Genomic DNA, 14,954 nt, shown 5'->3' on the forward strand with positions numbered 1-14,954 from the left:
AGATTGTGGCCATTGCAGCTCTGATCCATCAGAAATTTCCTTTGGATAAAGCCCCACCTCAGCCTCCTTTTCAGACACATTTCTGTGGTATGTACTCGGAACAGGTTATGTGTAGAAAACATCTTCTTTCAGAGTGGGGTGGGATTTTTCTTTTTATTTTTTTAGACTTCACTTGGTCACTCCAGCAATAGTGGATTAAAGTAACTTGTTATTTTTTTATTAAAAGTGACTAACTTTTGACTCTCTTTTCTCCTTATTTACTGGATACTGACTTTTTGTTGAAAACTTGATTGCACATCTTAGTTTGAGGTGATGTGAAGTAACCTTGCTCTGTATGGTTCCTAGTTTTTGTTAGTTTCACTTCATCATGTGTTTTTTTGGGTGATGTTTTTCAGATTAGTTCTTCTCAATAGAACTGTATTTAAACTTGACATATTTATTTTCCTAAACAAGCTTTTTTTTTTTTTTTTTTGCAATCTTTTGCAGTATGGTAGCTAAATTTTGAGATTTGGACCCTAGCAGGAGGATAATAAAGAATTTTGAATGCCCGTGAGAGGAAATACTTAAACTGTGAAGAACAGTTTAATCTCCATTGATAATTCTAGTCAGAATATTAGATTATTTTAATACTTTTTTTTGATTACTCTTATCTTAAAGGGTCTACCCAGAATTCAGAAGTGATTTAATAGTCTTCAGACAAAACTGGCATGTTAGGTTAGTAGTTCTTGCAAAGAGAGAATCTAGGTGAGATGTTTCTGGGTTTGCATCTCATCAGTTACTGTCTCAGAGCAGTTTTTTAAAAGAAGCTGTAAACTTCTGACCTCTAGATTTGTAGTAGGCACCTTGCAGTACCTCACAGTTGGTTCTTTTTGTGGCTTTTCTTTGCTGATCTTTTAATTAATCATTTAATTTATATAATTTAAATAATTTAATTAATCATACCAGCCAGATCAGTGACAGGTGAGGAGATGCATAAGGCTTTTTACATATGATCTTCATTAAAAGACTAATTGTCATCTGGTAGACATGACTTTTTTAATAGAAAGATCTTGTGCTTTAAACAACATAAACATTAAAGGCAAGTATTCACATAAGAATAGCTTTTTAGGGTTAGAGGTCAGTTTCCCTTAGCTCCCTTCGTTGTGGATGGATTCTTACAGAGAATACAATTAAGAACATGTATATAAAAACAAATATGATTTCTCTTGCAGTTGTGTCCAAACCAAATGATTGCATTTTTCCTTATGACTTCAAGGAAGCTATTAAAAAGAAGGTAATTTCATTTTGTTAGCCCTCTGACTGTAGTACTTCAAAATATGAACATCATGTTGCTTTGGGTGAGTCATGTAAGAGAAATATGCAAAGGAATGGCACGATTATTTCATTAGTTTTCACTCTGCAAACCTAAATCCAGGTATTTATTGTATTGCTTCTATAAACAGAGGTGTATGCTTTATGCAGTTCAGCACTGCTGCTAGTAGTGCTTATAAGATAGATGGGGTGTTAGACAAAAGAGTTTGAAACGTTTTGCAGAGGATAAAATTAATTTTCATTATACATCAGTATGTACTTGTAATAAGCCAGGAAAATTTTTCTTCTTCCCTTGGATAGTGAAGTCTGTCAAAACTTACCCTTTCTAAAGGGCAATGGGAGGGTTGACAGAATAATAGAATAACCTGTTTTTGTTTTTCCTCTGTTTCTGCATGATCTTAAGCTCACAAGTGAAGGATGTACATGGAGCATTTTCCTGGTGTGCTTGATTCTTAGGAGGCTCTTAAAATATCACTAGACACCTGCATACAAAAGCAAAATGGAAAAAAGCCTCTGAGAAAAGCTTTCTATGTCTATGTGAATGAGAACAAAAAGCCTTGAATTACAGAAGGAAAGGGAGAACTCTGTGGTGCTTTATTATTGTCTCGTAACTAGTAGGGGAGAGGAGATGTTTCCATTTTAAACTTATTGGGTCATTGAAATCAGGTGCTCTCTTGCTCCTTTTAGAATGCTAAAATAGAAATAGCTGCAACAGAGAGAACACTGCTGGGATTTTTCCTTGCGAAGATTCACAAAATTGACCCAGATGTTGTTGTGGTGAGTAGTTCTGAGACTTTGAGAGTTAAATTAAAGCATATTGTCAGTTGGTCAGCTTTGTTCTTTTTCCTTTGTCCCCTTTTATTTTTTTTGGTCCTTTCTCTAATGTTTATCTCAGACTGCCTCATGAATTGAATTTGCTTATAAGACAGCAGGTATACTTTGGTACAAAGGTGATGCAGAATTTCCCCTGCCAGCGTTTTATACATCCTTTTATTTCCCATAATATCTGAAATAGGCAGTTTTTCCATGGTATTTGAAATAAGTATTTTTTTTCTTAACTCAGGAAGACACAAACAACAAAAACCCTTGTGATGTCCCAGAAGAATGGGAGCTCTTTGTATACGGAGTCTTTTTCAGTTTAGATGCTCATATAATTTTGTATCACCATTTAGATTGTGTTTATACTATAAATCAAAATGATGACCTTTACAAATGCATGGGCTCTAAGCAAAGCTTTGTGATGAGCATTCTTTTGTTTTCTACTGTATTGGCAGCTGAGAATTTATTATAATTACTCATTTTCTTTTTTTGTTAAGTTTAATTAGCATACAATCCTGAATTTAATGACGTTTTGAAGACAAATTGAAGTAATCTGAGGCTGTTTATATACAACTTCATATTCTTATGGAGGTGTATACAAATAATTGGAACAGGTGTTGAGAATAGGATGAAATGAGCAGTCAGATTCCTGATGTGATCCCACCTCACTGTGCCTGGTATCCGAGCCTACAAGCCTAGCTTCTTGGTGGCTGTGGTAGGAATCAGTGCACTGCAGCCAGTTTTTAAATTTGGGATGCCAGTAGTGGGGATGTGAGAGCTCTGATCCTAGGAACAGCAGAGCTGTGTTGGTGTGATTTAATTTGCACCTGGAGTAATTAGTGCCATTGAAGTAAATGATAGTACAGGTAGAGGACCACTCTATTACAGCTGTAGAGCTCGTGATGATTTTAAGCAGCTTCTTCTGTAGAACCGTATTGTACCACACAGATGGGTCTGAAATGGTGAACCTGGTTCCTGGTGCCTGACTGGTCCGTGTAGGCTCTTGTTCATCAGGGTAGCATTTGGCTTGCAGCTGTGGTCACGAGCCAGTGTCATCGATGTCCTTAGCACTGTTTAAACTTGAAAAATATTGCTGGAGTACTCTGCTATGTAAACGTTGAGCGACATGTCTGCCTGTCTGGATTTAACAGCAGTGCCTAACCATAGTGTTAAAGGAAACAAAGTTCCATCATTTTGATGTCAATACGGAGACGTTCATGGATGGAGAGGAAGGGAGTTGCTCGTAGCTAACCTTACATGCTGTATAAAGAATGTAGTCTTTTTCTAGAAGGCTTTTAAATCTTAACCTCTGTTATGGAAGCATAAAGCTGAATGGTGAGTGTTATGAGCCAGTTACAGAGCTGTTTTTGCTCTTCTGCTGAACAGCATTGTTAGTGTTGAGACTAATGAGTACTGTTGATGAACATTGTCTTAGAAAGTGCTTTCCATGAGGGAGATAATGCCATCAATTAGATGAAAAAATCACAAAGGGCAAAGGAATACCGACTGTGTGAAAGTAAGTCTTTCAATTTGCATTTGTCGTAACCTTTTTTTGTTATTTTTTCTGCTGCAAGGGTCATAATATTTATGGATTTGATCTGGAAGTGCTGCTTCAAAGAATTAATGTGTGCAAAGTCCCTCACTGGTCCAAGATAGGTCGACTGAGGAGGTCCAATATGCCAAAGCTTGGGGTAATAAGATTGCTCAAGTCTTTTAAGACCCTTTATGTTGCATATGATTAAAATTGAATTAATTTTGTTGAGGAATTGTAAATGTGACACTGATGTATTTTGACTGTTGGTCATGCTAGATTTCATGTGTCCCGGATCAGAAATGATGAGTGTTTATATGACTTTTATTACAGTAATAAGCTAAACTGATTTTCAAGTTAGGCTAATTTAGTTTACAGATTTCAAGTAGATGATGGTAATGACAGATTAATTGCAATAGTCTTTACTGTAACTGTCTTTGTCTGCTATAACTGTAAAATGAGAAAATGTAATTTGGATTGATTGGTGAATCATCCCATGGAGAATGGCTAGGTTAATAATTCTGTAGTTCTTAGCATGTATTTGTTCAGAGGACAGTGTGTGAGGCTCTGCATATTGAAGTGCAAAGCCTGATTGTGCTCGTCTATTCCTGTCTTTCATAGAGGCTGAGCTGAGTAATTTATTTATTTATTTTTAACTTTTGGTTCTGCTGTTACTATAAAAACAAACAAACAAACAAACAAAAAAAAAACAACGAACCATCCTTGGACCAAAAATAAACAACAAAAAAAATCTATTCTCACATTCTTATTGGGACTGTTCTAATTATTAAAAGGATTAAAAAAAAATGATACAACGTTCACAACAGTTTAAGAATTAAGGATCTAACTAGTAATGAGAGTGAAGTATCTACTTCTTAACTTCTACATGCACTGAAGTACACCATGAATTCATTTAGGGTGTGATTATAAAGGCTGAATGTTTCAATGGTAGATGGCTTGACCAAGTCCTGTACGCATGTATTTTGGGTATATGTTCTCAGTTAAAAATTTGTATCTATGTTGTTGTTGTTTTTTTTTTTTTTTTTCCCTCTACTTTTCTGATGTGGCAAAGGGTCGAGGAGGGTTTGGTGAAAGGAATGCTGCCTGTGGCCGGATGATCTGTGATGTAGAAATTTCAGCTAAAGAATTAATTCGTTGCAAGAGTTACCATTTGTCTGAACTGGTCCACCAGATTCTGAAAACGGAGAAGGTAACAATCCTACCAGAGGAAATCCTAAACATGTACAGGTATGTTGTTGACTTGTGTTTTTAATGCTTTGCTGGAAAGTCTAGGTGCCATTTTGTTTCCTGTTAAATGACTTTGTGCTTGCTTATTTCATTGGTCATGGGAACACTCACTTAACATACTGGTGTTGGTAAAATAAAATATTATCTTAACAGTATTTGATAATGTTAATTATTCATAATGGCAAGCTGCTGGCGTGTGATGGCTTATTATGTGTGATGCAAATTGATTTGTGAAAGCATTGGTTTAGATACACTGATAGGATGTGTAAACTTGTGTTTTTTTTTAATTTTTAATTTTTAATTAAAAGCTAATAAATAAAATTGCTGCTGAATTGAACACTAATGTCCTAAAAGTACTACGTGAGTTGTGTACCATTTACAGGCCCTATCTACTGCAGATTATGAAGGAGCCTGAATTTACTTTAACAGGCCATTCCACTTCTTTTTCCAGTGATTCTCCTCACTTAATATTCATGCTGGAAAACACCTGGACAGACGCCAAGTTCATTCTCCAGATTATGTGTGAGCTGAATGTTCTGCCACTGGCCCTGCAGATCACAAACATCTCTGGGAATGTTATGGTACATTTTTGTAACTTTCTTCCCACCTCTGTTCTCCCACACATATGGTTCTGTTTTCTTTGTTTGACTGCTAGTTTACATTTACCAGCCCTAACTCAGAATATATGATACTGTACATTTTTTTGCTGTGTGAGAGTTTGATCTAGTTAAGTAATAATGTAAAATTTCCACAAGGATGTCACATTTGAGTTTTGTCAGTTTTGTCTGCTAATGATACAACATAATAGCAATGCTAGGTGAATTTACAGTAGATGAAAGACATTTTTAATATATTTTTGCATGTCAACGTGTGTTTTCAGTGCTTTGCTATAAAATTCTTTTTTTCTTCCCCACTCTATAGTCAAGGACAATGATGGGAGGACGATCTGAGCGTAACGAGTTCTTGTTGCTTCATGCATTTTATGAAAAAGACTACATAGTGCCAGACAAACAAGTTTTCAAAAAGCCTATACCTAAGTTGGTAAGTCTAGTTTTTTCTCTTTTGGATAATTTTTATTAAAAAAAAAAAAAAAATAAGAATCTGTTGCATATTACTTTTCTTTGAGAACATATAAAACACACAGCCTGTTTTAGATATAACGTAACTTTACAGCTTATGGTTAATGCAAAAAAAAAAAATGCTTTTGCTGAGTTGACAATGGAGAAATGTTTGTTTTAAAAGGATGCTGTATCACCTTTCTCGCATTGTATATCTATGGAAACTCAGTTACTCTTTTAGTTTTAAACTGAAATAAGCCAAGCACTTGGCTTTGTAAGGAAATATTACAGAAGATAGGCTGTGTTGCTTAATAGATGTACGCTTGTTCTACAATTAAGAAAATCCATTTTATTGATGAACCATATTTCAAGTATGATCTGTAAGGTAAATGACTTGAGAATATGGGTAAAAGATCCAAGGATGTTTAAGAAAAATCCTCTGGATAATGCCATAGTAAATATGTTTACAGAAATATCTGTGATTGCTAGTAAACAAATTCAAATTTCAGAATGCATTTCTTTCACTATTTTTTGCTTTTTAGTTTTACTTTTAAATAAGTTCAACAGCAAATTCCAAAGCAATAAATTTTGTTGATTGTATTACTAAATTTTAAATTATTTGGAATAGCATTGGACACCTGGAACCAAAGTTCTTACTGTAATTAAATAACAAAATCCTTTTTAGGTCAATAATAATGTTTGTTTAATTGATGCCTACCTATTGTACTTCCAAAAACTAAACTTTAAGTGTACAACAATACCTCTTTGTGGGTCATAAGTTGATTATTTTTTTTCTTGGTGTTGACTCTTACAGTCATCCAGAAAATACATAGCAGGTGCTATGTTGAACGATGGCAATTCCTTAAATCTTTGTAATCTCTCATGGTCAGTTTGTTCCCATAGGAGTTGGCTTGAATGCGCGTTTTAGATGTAGAGAGCTTTAATAAGGATCATGATGAAAATGCCTTGTTTTGCATGTATTTAAGAGGAGCTGTTTGCAGTGGCTCCCAATTTCATATTTGATTTGCCAAAATTAACTCCTCCAAAAGTATGGAAATGTTGGAGACTAGGTATTAATTTTTTAAATGCCAAATGTAGGTGGATGAAGATGAAGATTTCGAAGATCAGAATAAATCAAAGATAGGGAAAAAGAAAGCAGCATATGCTGGGGGCTTAGTCTTGGATCCCAAAGTCGGTAAGATGTGGCAATTTCCTTTCTTCTGTGAAGTTAGATACAGGTAGGTTATGTCAATGCAATGGGCAATCTGTGTATCTTGGGGGAGTTTGGTGTGGGTTTGTTTCATTTGGGATACAATAAAATTCCCAACATGTAATTACTAACCCTGGGGAAGCTTTTTTCTTATTTTTTGTAAGGAAATTAAGCGTTTGAGAGGGATTAGGACAGTGTATCTATATAATCTTCTAATGGACACGTAAGTTTTCTTTCAGTTTCTCCTCTATGTGGGGAAAACTGTACAAGTGTCCTATAGTAACACAGAAGCTATCTGTTCAACTCTGATGAGTTAATAGGGTTGGATCGTTCCACTTCTGACAGTTGTCTACAATGGGTAGTGGTACATCTCAACAGCTATTCTAAGTATATGTATTATGTCTCTTAAATGTTAACTGTGGAGCTCAAGCCCTTAGTGAGACTTAGTAATCGTGCGTTTTGTTTAAACTCTGTTTTAGGTTTTTATGACAAGTTTATTTTGCTTCTCGACTTCAACAGTTTGTACCCATCAATTATTCAGGAGTTCAACATCTGCTTTACAACAGTGCAGCGAGTGTCATCAGAAGCACAAAAAAGGGCAGAGGTTTGTGCTGTAACTTGTGACTGTCTTAAGTTTAGTGTGTTTTCTGTGAATTAGCTTTTTAAGAAATTGTTCTCTTTCACTCTGGCTTTTTTTTTTTTTTTTTTTTACTTTTTTTTCCTCACACTTAGAAAAAGTGATTCTTATTTAAAGGTGCATCATTGGTAAGTTCTGTTTTAGGGTTTTGTGAGTAGTATATCTGTCATCTTCCTTTCAGTAATACCTTCTTAGAATCTTTCTAAATCTATCTTTTTCTAGTTTGGTACCTCTTGAAACAAGATTTTTAGTCAGGTTCCACTGGTCCTTTTCAGTCCCACGTCCTCCTAGCAATTTCTGAGACCCTTGGCCAATTTTTTTGAAGTAGAGTCACCATAGAATTCATGCAAACATACCTGAATGGAGGAGACACAAGCCTCATGCTTGGGGAAGGAGTGCAGTAAAACTCAGCCTTTGTTAGATAGCAGGGGAACTGTGTGTGTGTCTGTCAAGGAGCGCTCCTGAGACTGTCAGCAGCAGGTGAGACTGTCAGCTTTGCTGAAATCACATTGTTTAACAAAGCACTGAAGTGTATTAAAGGCAACTGAAAAACCACCTGAAGGTGTTGTTCCATGTCCTGTTTCCTTAGAAGCTGTGTTGGCCATGGCCTGGCCATGGCTCTTTGTTCTCCTTCCCTCAGCTGTGCGGGCACAGTTGGTGGTGGAGCTGTGCTGTAAACTGAAGCAGTGAGCTGGGCAGGGCTAAAGGTTAAACTTGAGGCTTTTATTTTTAACTGGGATCAGCTCACTAGTTGGAATTAGTGCGTTGTCCATAAGTAGTTGTGAGACATAGTTAGTCTTATAACAACTGAAATGTCAGTACCACAGCAGAAACGAGGAGAAAAGTATGTGGAGCTCTTTCATTAAGTTTCACCAAACTTCCTGGGGATTTATCCTTCTTTCTTAAGTGTGCTTCAAAACAGCTTTTTTTGATTTCTGTTGTTTTGATTTCTGTTATGGCATGATATTTAGTCAAATTTTAGTGTCGTTTCTTGTTACCTTTCTTTCTAGGCTGCTATACTAGACTACCAACCTCATAGTCTCTCTATTACTTTTTGTGTATTTCTCTCTCTTCCATTATACTTGAAATATATTTTCATATTTTTATGACCAATTGCTTCTTCAGTTACATTAAGAGGAAGAATGTACCTTCTGTCAGGTTGTTGTTATGCTGTACTGCCGTTGCTTGGGGTAGGGTTTTCAGTCTGTTATTGTCAATTTCTCTTTTGCCAATTACCTTGTTCGAAGGATCAGTTCCACAGATTGTGTGCTCCATTTTACAGTTCAGAATACCAAAAATACTTATAAGAGAATTAAAAAAAAAAATAAAAGCACACAATCCTTTCCCTGCTGAAATAATGCAACTTTTTTTTGTTTTTGTACGTATCTCTTTCACACACTTATGTGTCTATTTTTATATTTACATGTATGTATTTATACACATACTAAAATAAGTAAATAAAAATCTCCCTGCTACTGGTCCATGTCTCTGGGTATCTTCCAGACAGAACAGCTTTGTTCCTGTCCCCCAGCAGGGACCAAGTGAAATACCACACAAAAAAAAACCCTCTCACACTTGTTGTCCTAAGCTGCACTTTGAGTGCTCTTGCAGGAGTAGATATAAGCTGTTTTGTTTGTGTGTGTGTGTGTCCATTCCTCCTCCCCAAGCTTTTCACTTCACACATTAAAACCGAACCCTCAAGAAAAAAAAATATGATAAGCAGCAGTGATCATTTGACAGGCTGAAGAAGATGAAGAGATTCCAGAGCTTCCGGACCCATCTCTGGAAATGGGAATTCTGCCGAAGGAAATCAGGAAACTGGTGGAGAGAAGGCGCCAAGTTAAGCAGTTAATGAAGCAGCCAGACTTAAATCCTGACCTTTATTTACAGGTGTGTTTTATGGAACTCCTTTGATTTTTTTCCTCCCACTCCCCTTAAGTGCACTGATCAGCCTTGCAGAATAGGGATGATTAGTAGTGAGCAGTGATTGTAATGTGCTTTACTTGGAGCCCATCATTGCTGCAGACTATATAAAAAGCTGTGAATGTAATTGTGAAGATTGAGTTCTGTTCTCTGTTGGCTATGGTTGTATCATTTTTTGCTGGTTGTGTTTCTTTTCAGTATGATATCAGACAGAAAGCTTTGAAACTCACTGCTAACAGTATGTATGGCTGCCTGGGATTTTCCTACAGCAGATTCTATGCCAAGCCTTTGGCTGCTTTGGTGACCCATAAAGGGAGAGAGGTAAGTCATTAAACAGGTTGTGAACACATGTACATAAAAGTGAATTTGAGCTACCTAGTTTTCATTGAATTAAAAAGTGGTCTTTACTTGTTTTCAAACCTGATTTTGGTTCCATAAATGTAGTGTTTATCTTCCTTGTACTGCAGAAGAAAAAAAAAATAATCTGGTGTCTGGAGAAGAATCAGATAAATGTCTCAAACTGTGACAAGCTGAAGCTCTAGCTTCAGCTAGAGGTGTATTTTGAATTACACTTCTTTAGTTTCAACAGACTGGCTTATGGTGACAAAAAAAATCAGGTCTGCTTTCATGTTTTGCATGGATTTCTAGTTTTGCTTTGATGGTTCAGTCTTGATTTAGTGGTACATGCCAGCTTGGATGAGCTTGTCTTTGGCCAATCTGTCCTGTGCCCTGGTATGTTGAGTTCCCTGAAAATGTGAATTTAGTGACAGGACTAACTAGTCCCTTGGTGCCAGTGGATTGTGGATTCTGTATTAGGGCCTTATTTTCAAAAACTGGCCCTTCCTTAGGGTGAAGCTTCACATTAGCCTCAAGAGGTCAGATTTTTTTTAAGAGACTCTTAACTTCATAGGCAAAACTACTCTTCCCATTGGTTAGGATGGCAGCTGAATGCAGACCCCATCAGTTGGGGATAAAATAGTCATTTCAGATCCAAAGCGTACCACTCATATACAGTGTCTTTAAACCACATTTTTTTCATGGTGCTGCTTGAGAGTTCTTTATAAAAGAGAATACCAAGCAGTGATCTGCAGAGGTCCAGGGAATGAATGTGACAGTGTTTGGTCAAACTGTTAGTTCGTTTAGTTTCCTCCAGGAGGGAACTGAACAGGTTGATATCGGGGTTCAGAGGCATGTACTCCTTGCTGGAGGTCCCTTTACAACTTCCAGCTAACATGCATGAGTGTTTTGCTTCTGATAGCACATGTTTATTTTTCAAAGATGTCCCATCTGAGCAGTTCTCTAGAGGCAACCCCCACATCTGCTGACCTCCTGGGATTTATGTAACCAGTATGCTTACCCTTATACACGTGTTTAACTAGGAAATAATTTCCAGTTTTGATAACAGTAAATGAGTTACGTATCATGTGAATTCTGATGTTGGCACTTCCTGTAAGGAAATAGTGGTGTGTATGTTGTGGTTTTTTAAGATTCTGATGCATTTGTCTACAAAGTTGGCATGAGAAGCAGCTGAATGTCATGTAGTTTTTATTTTCTAGCAATGTTTTACAAGTCATGCATTTTACTTTTTTTTTTTTTTTTAATGATCTCCATTAGTCATGTTGAGCACCTGTCACAAACTAGGCATTGTATAGATACCAGAGCTTCTGGCTTCTGTGTTTAAAAGGAAAAAATCCTTTGTAGTTGCACATAGGGTTTGTTCTCAGTTGTCTATGACTTACCGGTTATGAGATACTAGAGCATCAAATTGTGGTGTTCTGCATTATAGAATTGTACAAACACAGAATGGGTTGGGTTGGCAGGGACCTTTAAAGCCTGCCTGGTTCCAACCCCCTGCCATGGGCAGGGACACCTCCCGCTAGACCGGGTTGCTCAAAACCCCATCCAACCTCGGGGTTCCAAAGTAACGGTGAAATGGGTTACTGGGTGGTGGGGAAATCTTAGAGTAGTTGGTAGGGAATGCTTTGAGACACTTTTTTTCAGATATTTGATGTTTGGTTAAGAAGGATTTCATACCTCTAAAATTCTGTTGGCGCTAGACCTGAGCTTGCTTTCTGCGTTCTTTGCGCACGTTTGCACATACGGTTGTGTTGCTCTGAGTTTGAGGAAGGACTTGATACTTTGACGTGCTCTTGCCTGAAAATGTGTTGTCTTCAGCACAGTTCTAAAAGTATGTCTGTGACACGAGGCTGCCGGGAGCACAGCACAGAGCTGCTGTGGACCTTGGCAGGAGCCAGGCTTCAACTGACAGCACTAGTGCTGGGATCAGTGGAGTACTAATGTTGTGGTAGGTCTCTTCTGGTACAGCACCTCCTGTAGGGCTGAAGTTTTAATTTTAAGTTCTTTTTTAGTGGTCTTTGAAGTAGGTTAGTACTTGTTATTCTGGATGCTGTGGAGATAACAAACTTTTGAAAACTTGAGAATTCTCAGAGTGATCTGTAGTTTTGTACTTCTGTGTAAGTATGATAGATTCTGCTGAAATACATTGTATATGCTCTGTTATGGAAACTGGCGTTTTTATGTAGGTAGTCAGTAAATGGATACAGCTTTATAAGTTCTTTATTTCTTGACTAGTGCTTCTCTGCCATAAAAGATGACATGAGATGACCCCTTAGCATTCTGGTTTATTTTTATTAGTTGGAATAGTTAATCTACAAAAATGTTCCTCTAACTTTATTTTAGTTTTTCCATTCACAGGTTTCCTCTTACCAGTAAATGCTAATATAGAATAGGTGAATGTTAAGTATCAGGGGATTTGGCTCTTCCGTATGAAAAGGTAAATTAAAAAATAACTATTGAAGAAAAAACGTTAATGTTCTAAACTTTAGTGGCCGCTTATGATGATCAATAATCAGTAGCTCTTTTATTCTTTTATTTTTTATTTTTTGGTGAGGATCTGGAAGATGCAGGTAGGTTTGCAGATGTCTCTAATGCATATAATGCATATGCATAAGTGGGAAAAGTACGGTATAGGATGAAAAGTGAAATTAATATTTTTTTTAATAAAATTATAGTTCAACCATAAGTCTTAACAGAATAATTCAAAGCAGAGAATGTACATTTCAAACTGAAGTTCTTAAAGCTCACCACAGCATTAAGTTCTAGCATAGCTGATAGAGAATAAGCATTGACTTTTATGAACTGCTGCGTTCTAGTTGCGTGACTGAAGACCCCGTGGCTATAGGAAGGCTGGGTACTGCAGGTGCATAGTGCTGAGTGTTTTGGATTGTCTCTCGTGGACGGTAACTTTGTTTTGTGGTTTGGCTGTGCCAATGCATCGAATGTAGTAGAACTACCACGGAGTTCCTTATGATGACTAAAACTTGTGATTGTTGCTAGTTTAAGATCTTCTTTTAAGCTGTGTTAGTGTATGACATGTTCACGTTAATGTAATAGCAGAATTGTTAAATGCAACATGGGAAAAGTGGCATTTATAAAGTCAGATCACGGTGCTAGGACAGGGTCATCTTTAAACCTTTGACAAAATTTCCCCTAAGAGCTCAGCTGTCATCAGTCAACCTTAGTGAGATATGTGATAGTGCTTGAACTTTATTTACCTTGTAACATGCAGCAGGAACATACGAAAGTCTTACAACTCCGGTCATACATAGGCTGGATCTAGAAGAGCAATTAGTGTGCCTCACTCATTCCTTTGAAGGAGGTATGTTTTATCTGGGTAGCGTAGTAATGGAAGGGATTTTTCACTAGATGGCGATAGAGACCTTGAGATCATTAATCAATTAAGGCTTTCATTTTTGTCACAAAGTGTTTTAAATGTTGGCTATATGTGTGTGTGTTTTTTTTTTTGTTTGTTTTTTTTTTTCAGATGGGTCTTCCTTGTTTGTTTGTTTATTTATTCAATTGTGGGTAATCTCCAGAAGGGAAGGTGGGGTTGTGTCAGTGTGAAATTTCTCTGAATTTAATGTATTGTATATCAAAGGTAGACAATTATCAATGCATTTTGAAGAAAAAAATGAGCAAAAACTTAGGATGGGGGAGTTAAAACCATAGCTCAGATCCATTTTACCTTTTTGGAAGAAATAAATGTTCTCCTATTTTGATTGTTAGAAACATCTCAGTTCTTGTTCTTACAACAAATTTAAAGATAAAAAAAATATTTCTGTATTTGTAATCCAAATGATATGTTATTGATCGAGAGTGATTAGAAGGATTCGTTAGAAGGATTCTGGGCTTCCCCTGCCCCCTTCTCTGTTACTAAGCGTTTGCCTGGGCATTGCTCTTGTTGTAACGACAGCAGTTGCTTGCATGGAAAAGTAATAGGAAAATATTTAATATATTTTTAGATGTCCTTTAATGTAATTTAACAACTGGAAACAAGATGAGTTGGTGTTGTACAGCCAGCCAGCTCTGCACTAGCAGGCAGTGTAAGGTCATGCCTTTCTAGCCTCTTTAAAGGACAAGTCTTTTGATGAAGTGTCAGTTGTCTGATTTCCCAAACTCAGGATGCCCTCTACTGCAGGATTTTCTTACAGGACAGCAAAGTTGTTGAGACAGTTTTATCTGTAGACAGGGTGGCTGCTAATGGCTATCACTCAAAACCACGGCCTTTCATTTTTCTACGTTGTTTCTCATTGTTACGCGTTTTTGCCCATGTCGCCACCAAACTTGCTTTTGAAAGGAAAATCACACATTTGCTGTTTTCAGCCGAGCTAACAGGTAGATCTGCTGTTAGAGTATGCAAAATAGAAGGGGGAGAAAGGCAATTGGGCTAATTCCAACTTTCTCATTGAGATCCTTAGATACATTCTCAATTAATAATTAGTTTAAGGCCCTGGCAGTCAAAAGGAATGAATAAAAGCATGTTATTGCAGCAGTCTGGGAAAAGAAAGGATGAGGGAGGAGAAAGACAAAGTGGAGAAAGATGAGCTCACTTAAAGTAAAATAAAAAAATAAGGAAGGGTAGGTAAGCAGGTTAATGGCTGTCTGTTGTAATTGTATTCTGTAAAAAAAAAATAAATAAATCCAGGCATCTCTTTCTGTGCTTTTTTTTTTTCTAAGTCTTGTTCATCCAGGTAAATTGATCATCATGTTCTTTCTCTTAATAGCTTCTACAGCCCTTATTAAACAGGCTGCATAAACTGTCATGTGAGTGGGGCAATTGTCAGGTACCTGGTTTCTTCCATGTAGTAGCATGGGAGAAACGGGAATGTTAGATGGGGGAAAGGAGCCTCTGAAATT

At 36.9% G+C, this 14,954-nt stretch overlaps 1 protein-coding gene across 1 annotated transcript in view; it reads left to right on the top strand.

Annotated features, from left to right (window-relative positions):
• Positions 1-14,954, top strand: part of POLA1 (DNA polymerase alpha 1, catalytic subunit) — a 204,154-nt gene that overhangs the window by 22,628 nt on the left and 166,572 nt on the right. Inside the window, exons 16-26 of the mRNA XM_082751865.1 lie at positions 3-87; positions 1,212-1,273; positions 1,999-2,088; positions 3,705-3,821; positions 4,734-4,909; positions 5,361-5,490; positions 5,831-5,950; positions 7,066-7,162; positions 7,657-7,781; positions 9,555-9,704; positions 9,936-10,058. Of these exons, the coding sequence (XP_082607991.1) occupies positions 3-87; positions 1,212-1,273; positions 1,999-2,088; positions 3,705-3,821; positions 4,734-4,909; positions 5,361-5,490; positions 5,831-5,950; positions 7,066-7,162; positions 7,657-7,781; positions 9,555-9,704; positions 9,936-10,058 (1,275 nt within the window). The remainder of the gene's footprint in view (positions 1-2; positions 88-1,211; positions 1,274-1,998; positions 2,089-3,704; positions 3,822-4,733; positions 4,910-5,360; positions 5,491-5,830; positions 5,951-7,065; positions 7,163-7,656; positions 7,782-9,554; positions 9,705-9,935; positions 10,059-14,954) is intronic.

This window comes from Aythya marila (genome assembly GCF_965140915.1).
Source record: "Aythya marila genome assembly, chromosome: 1".
Taxonomy (NCBI): Eukaryota; Metazoa; Chordata; class Aves; order Anseriformes; family Anatidae; genus Aythya; species Aythya marila.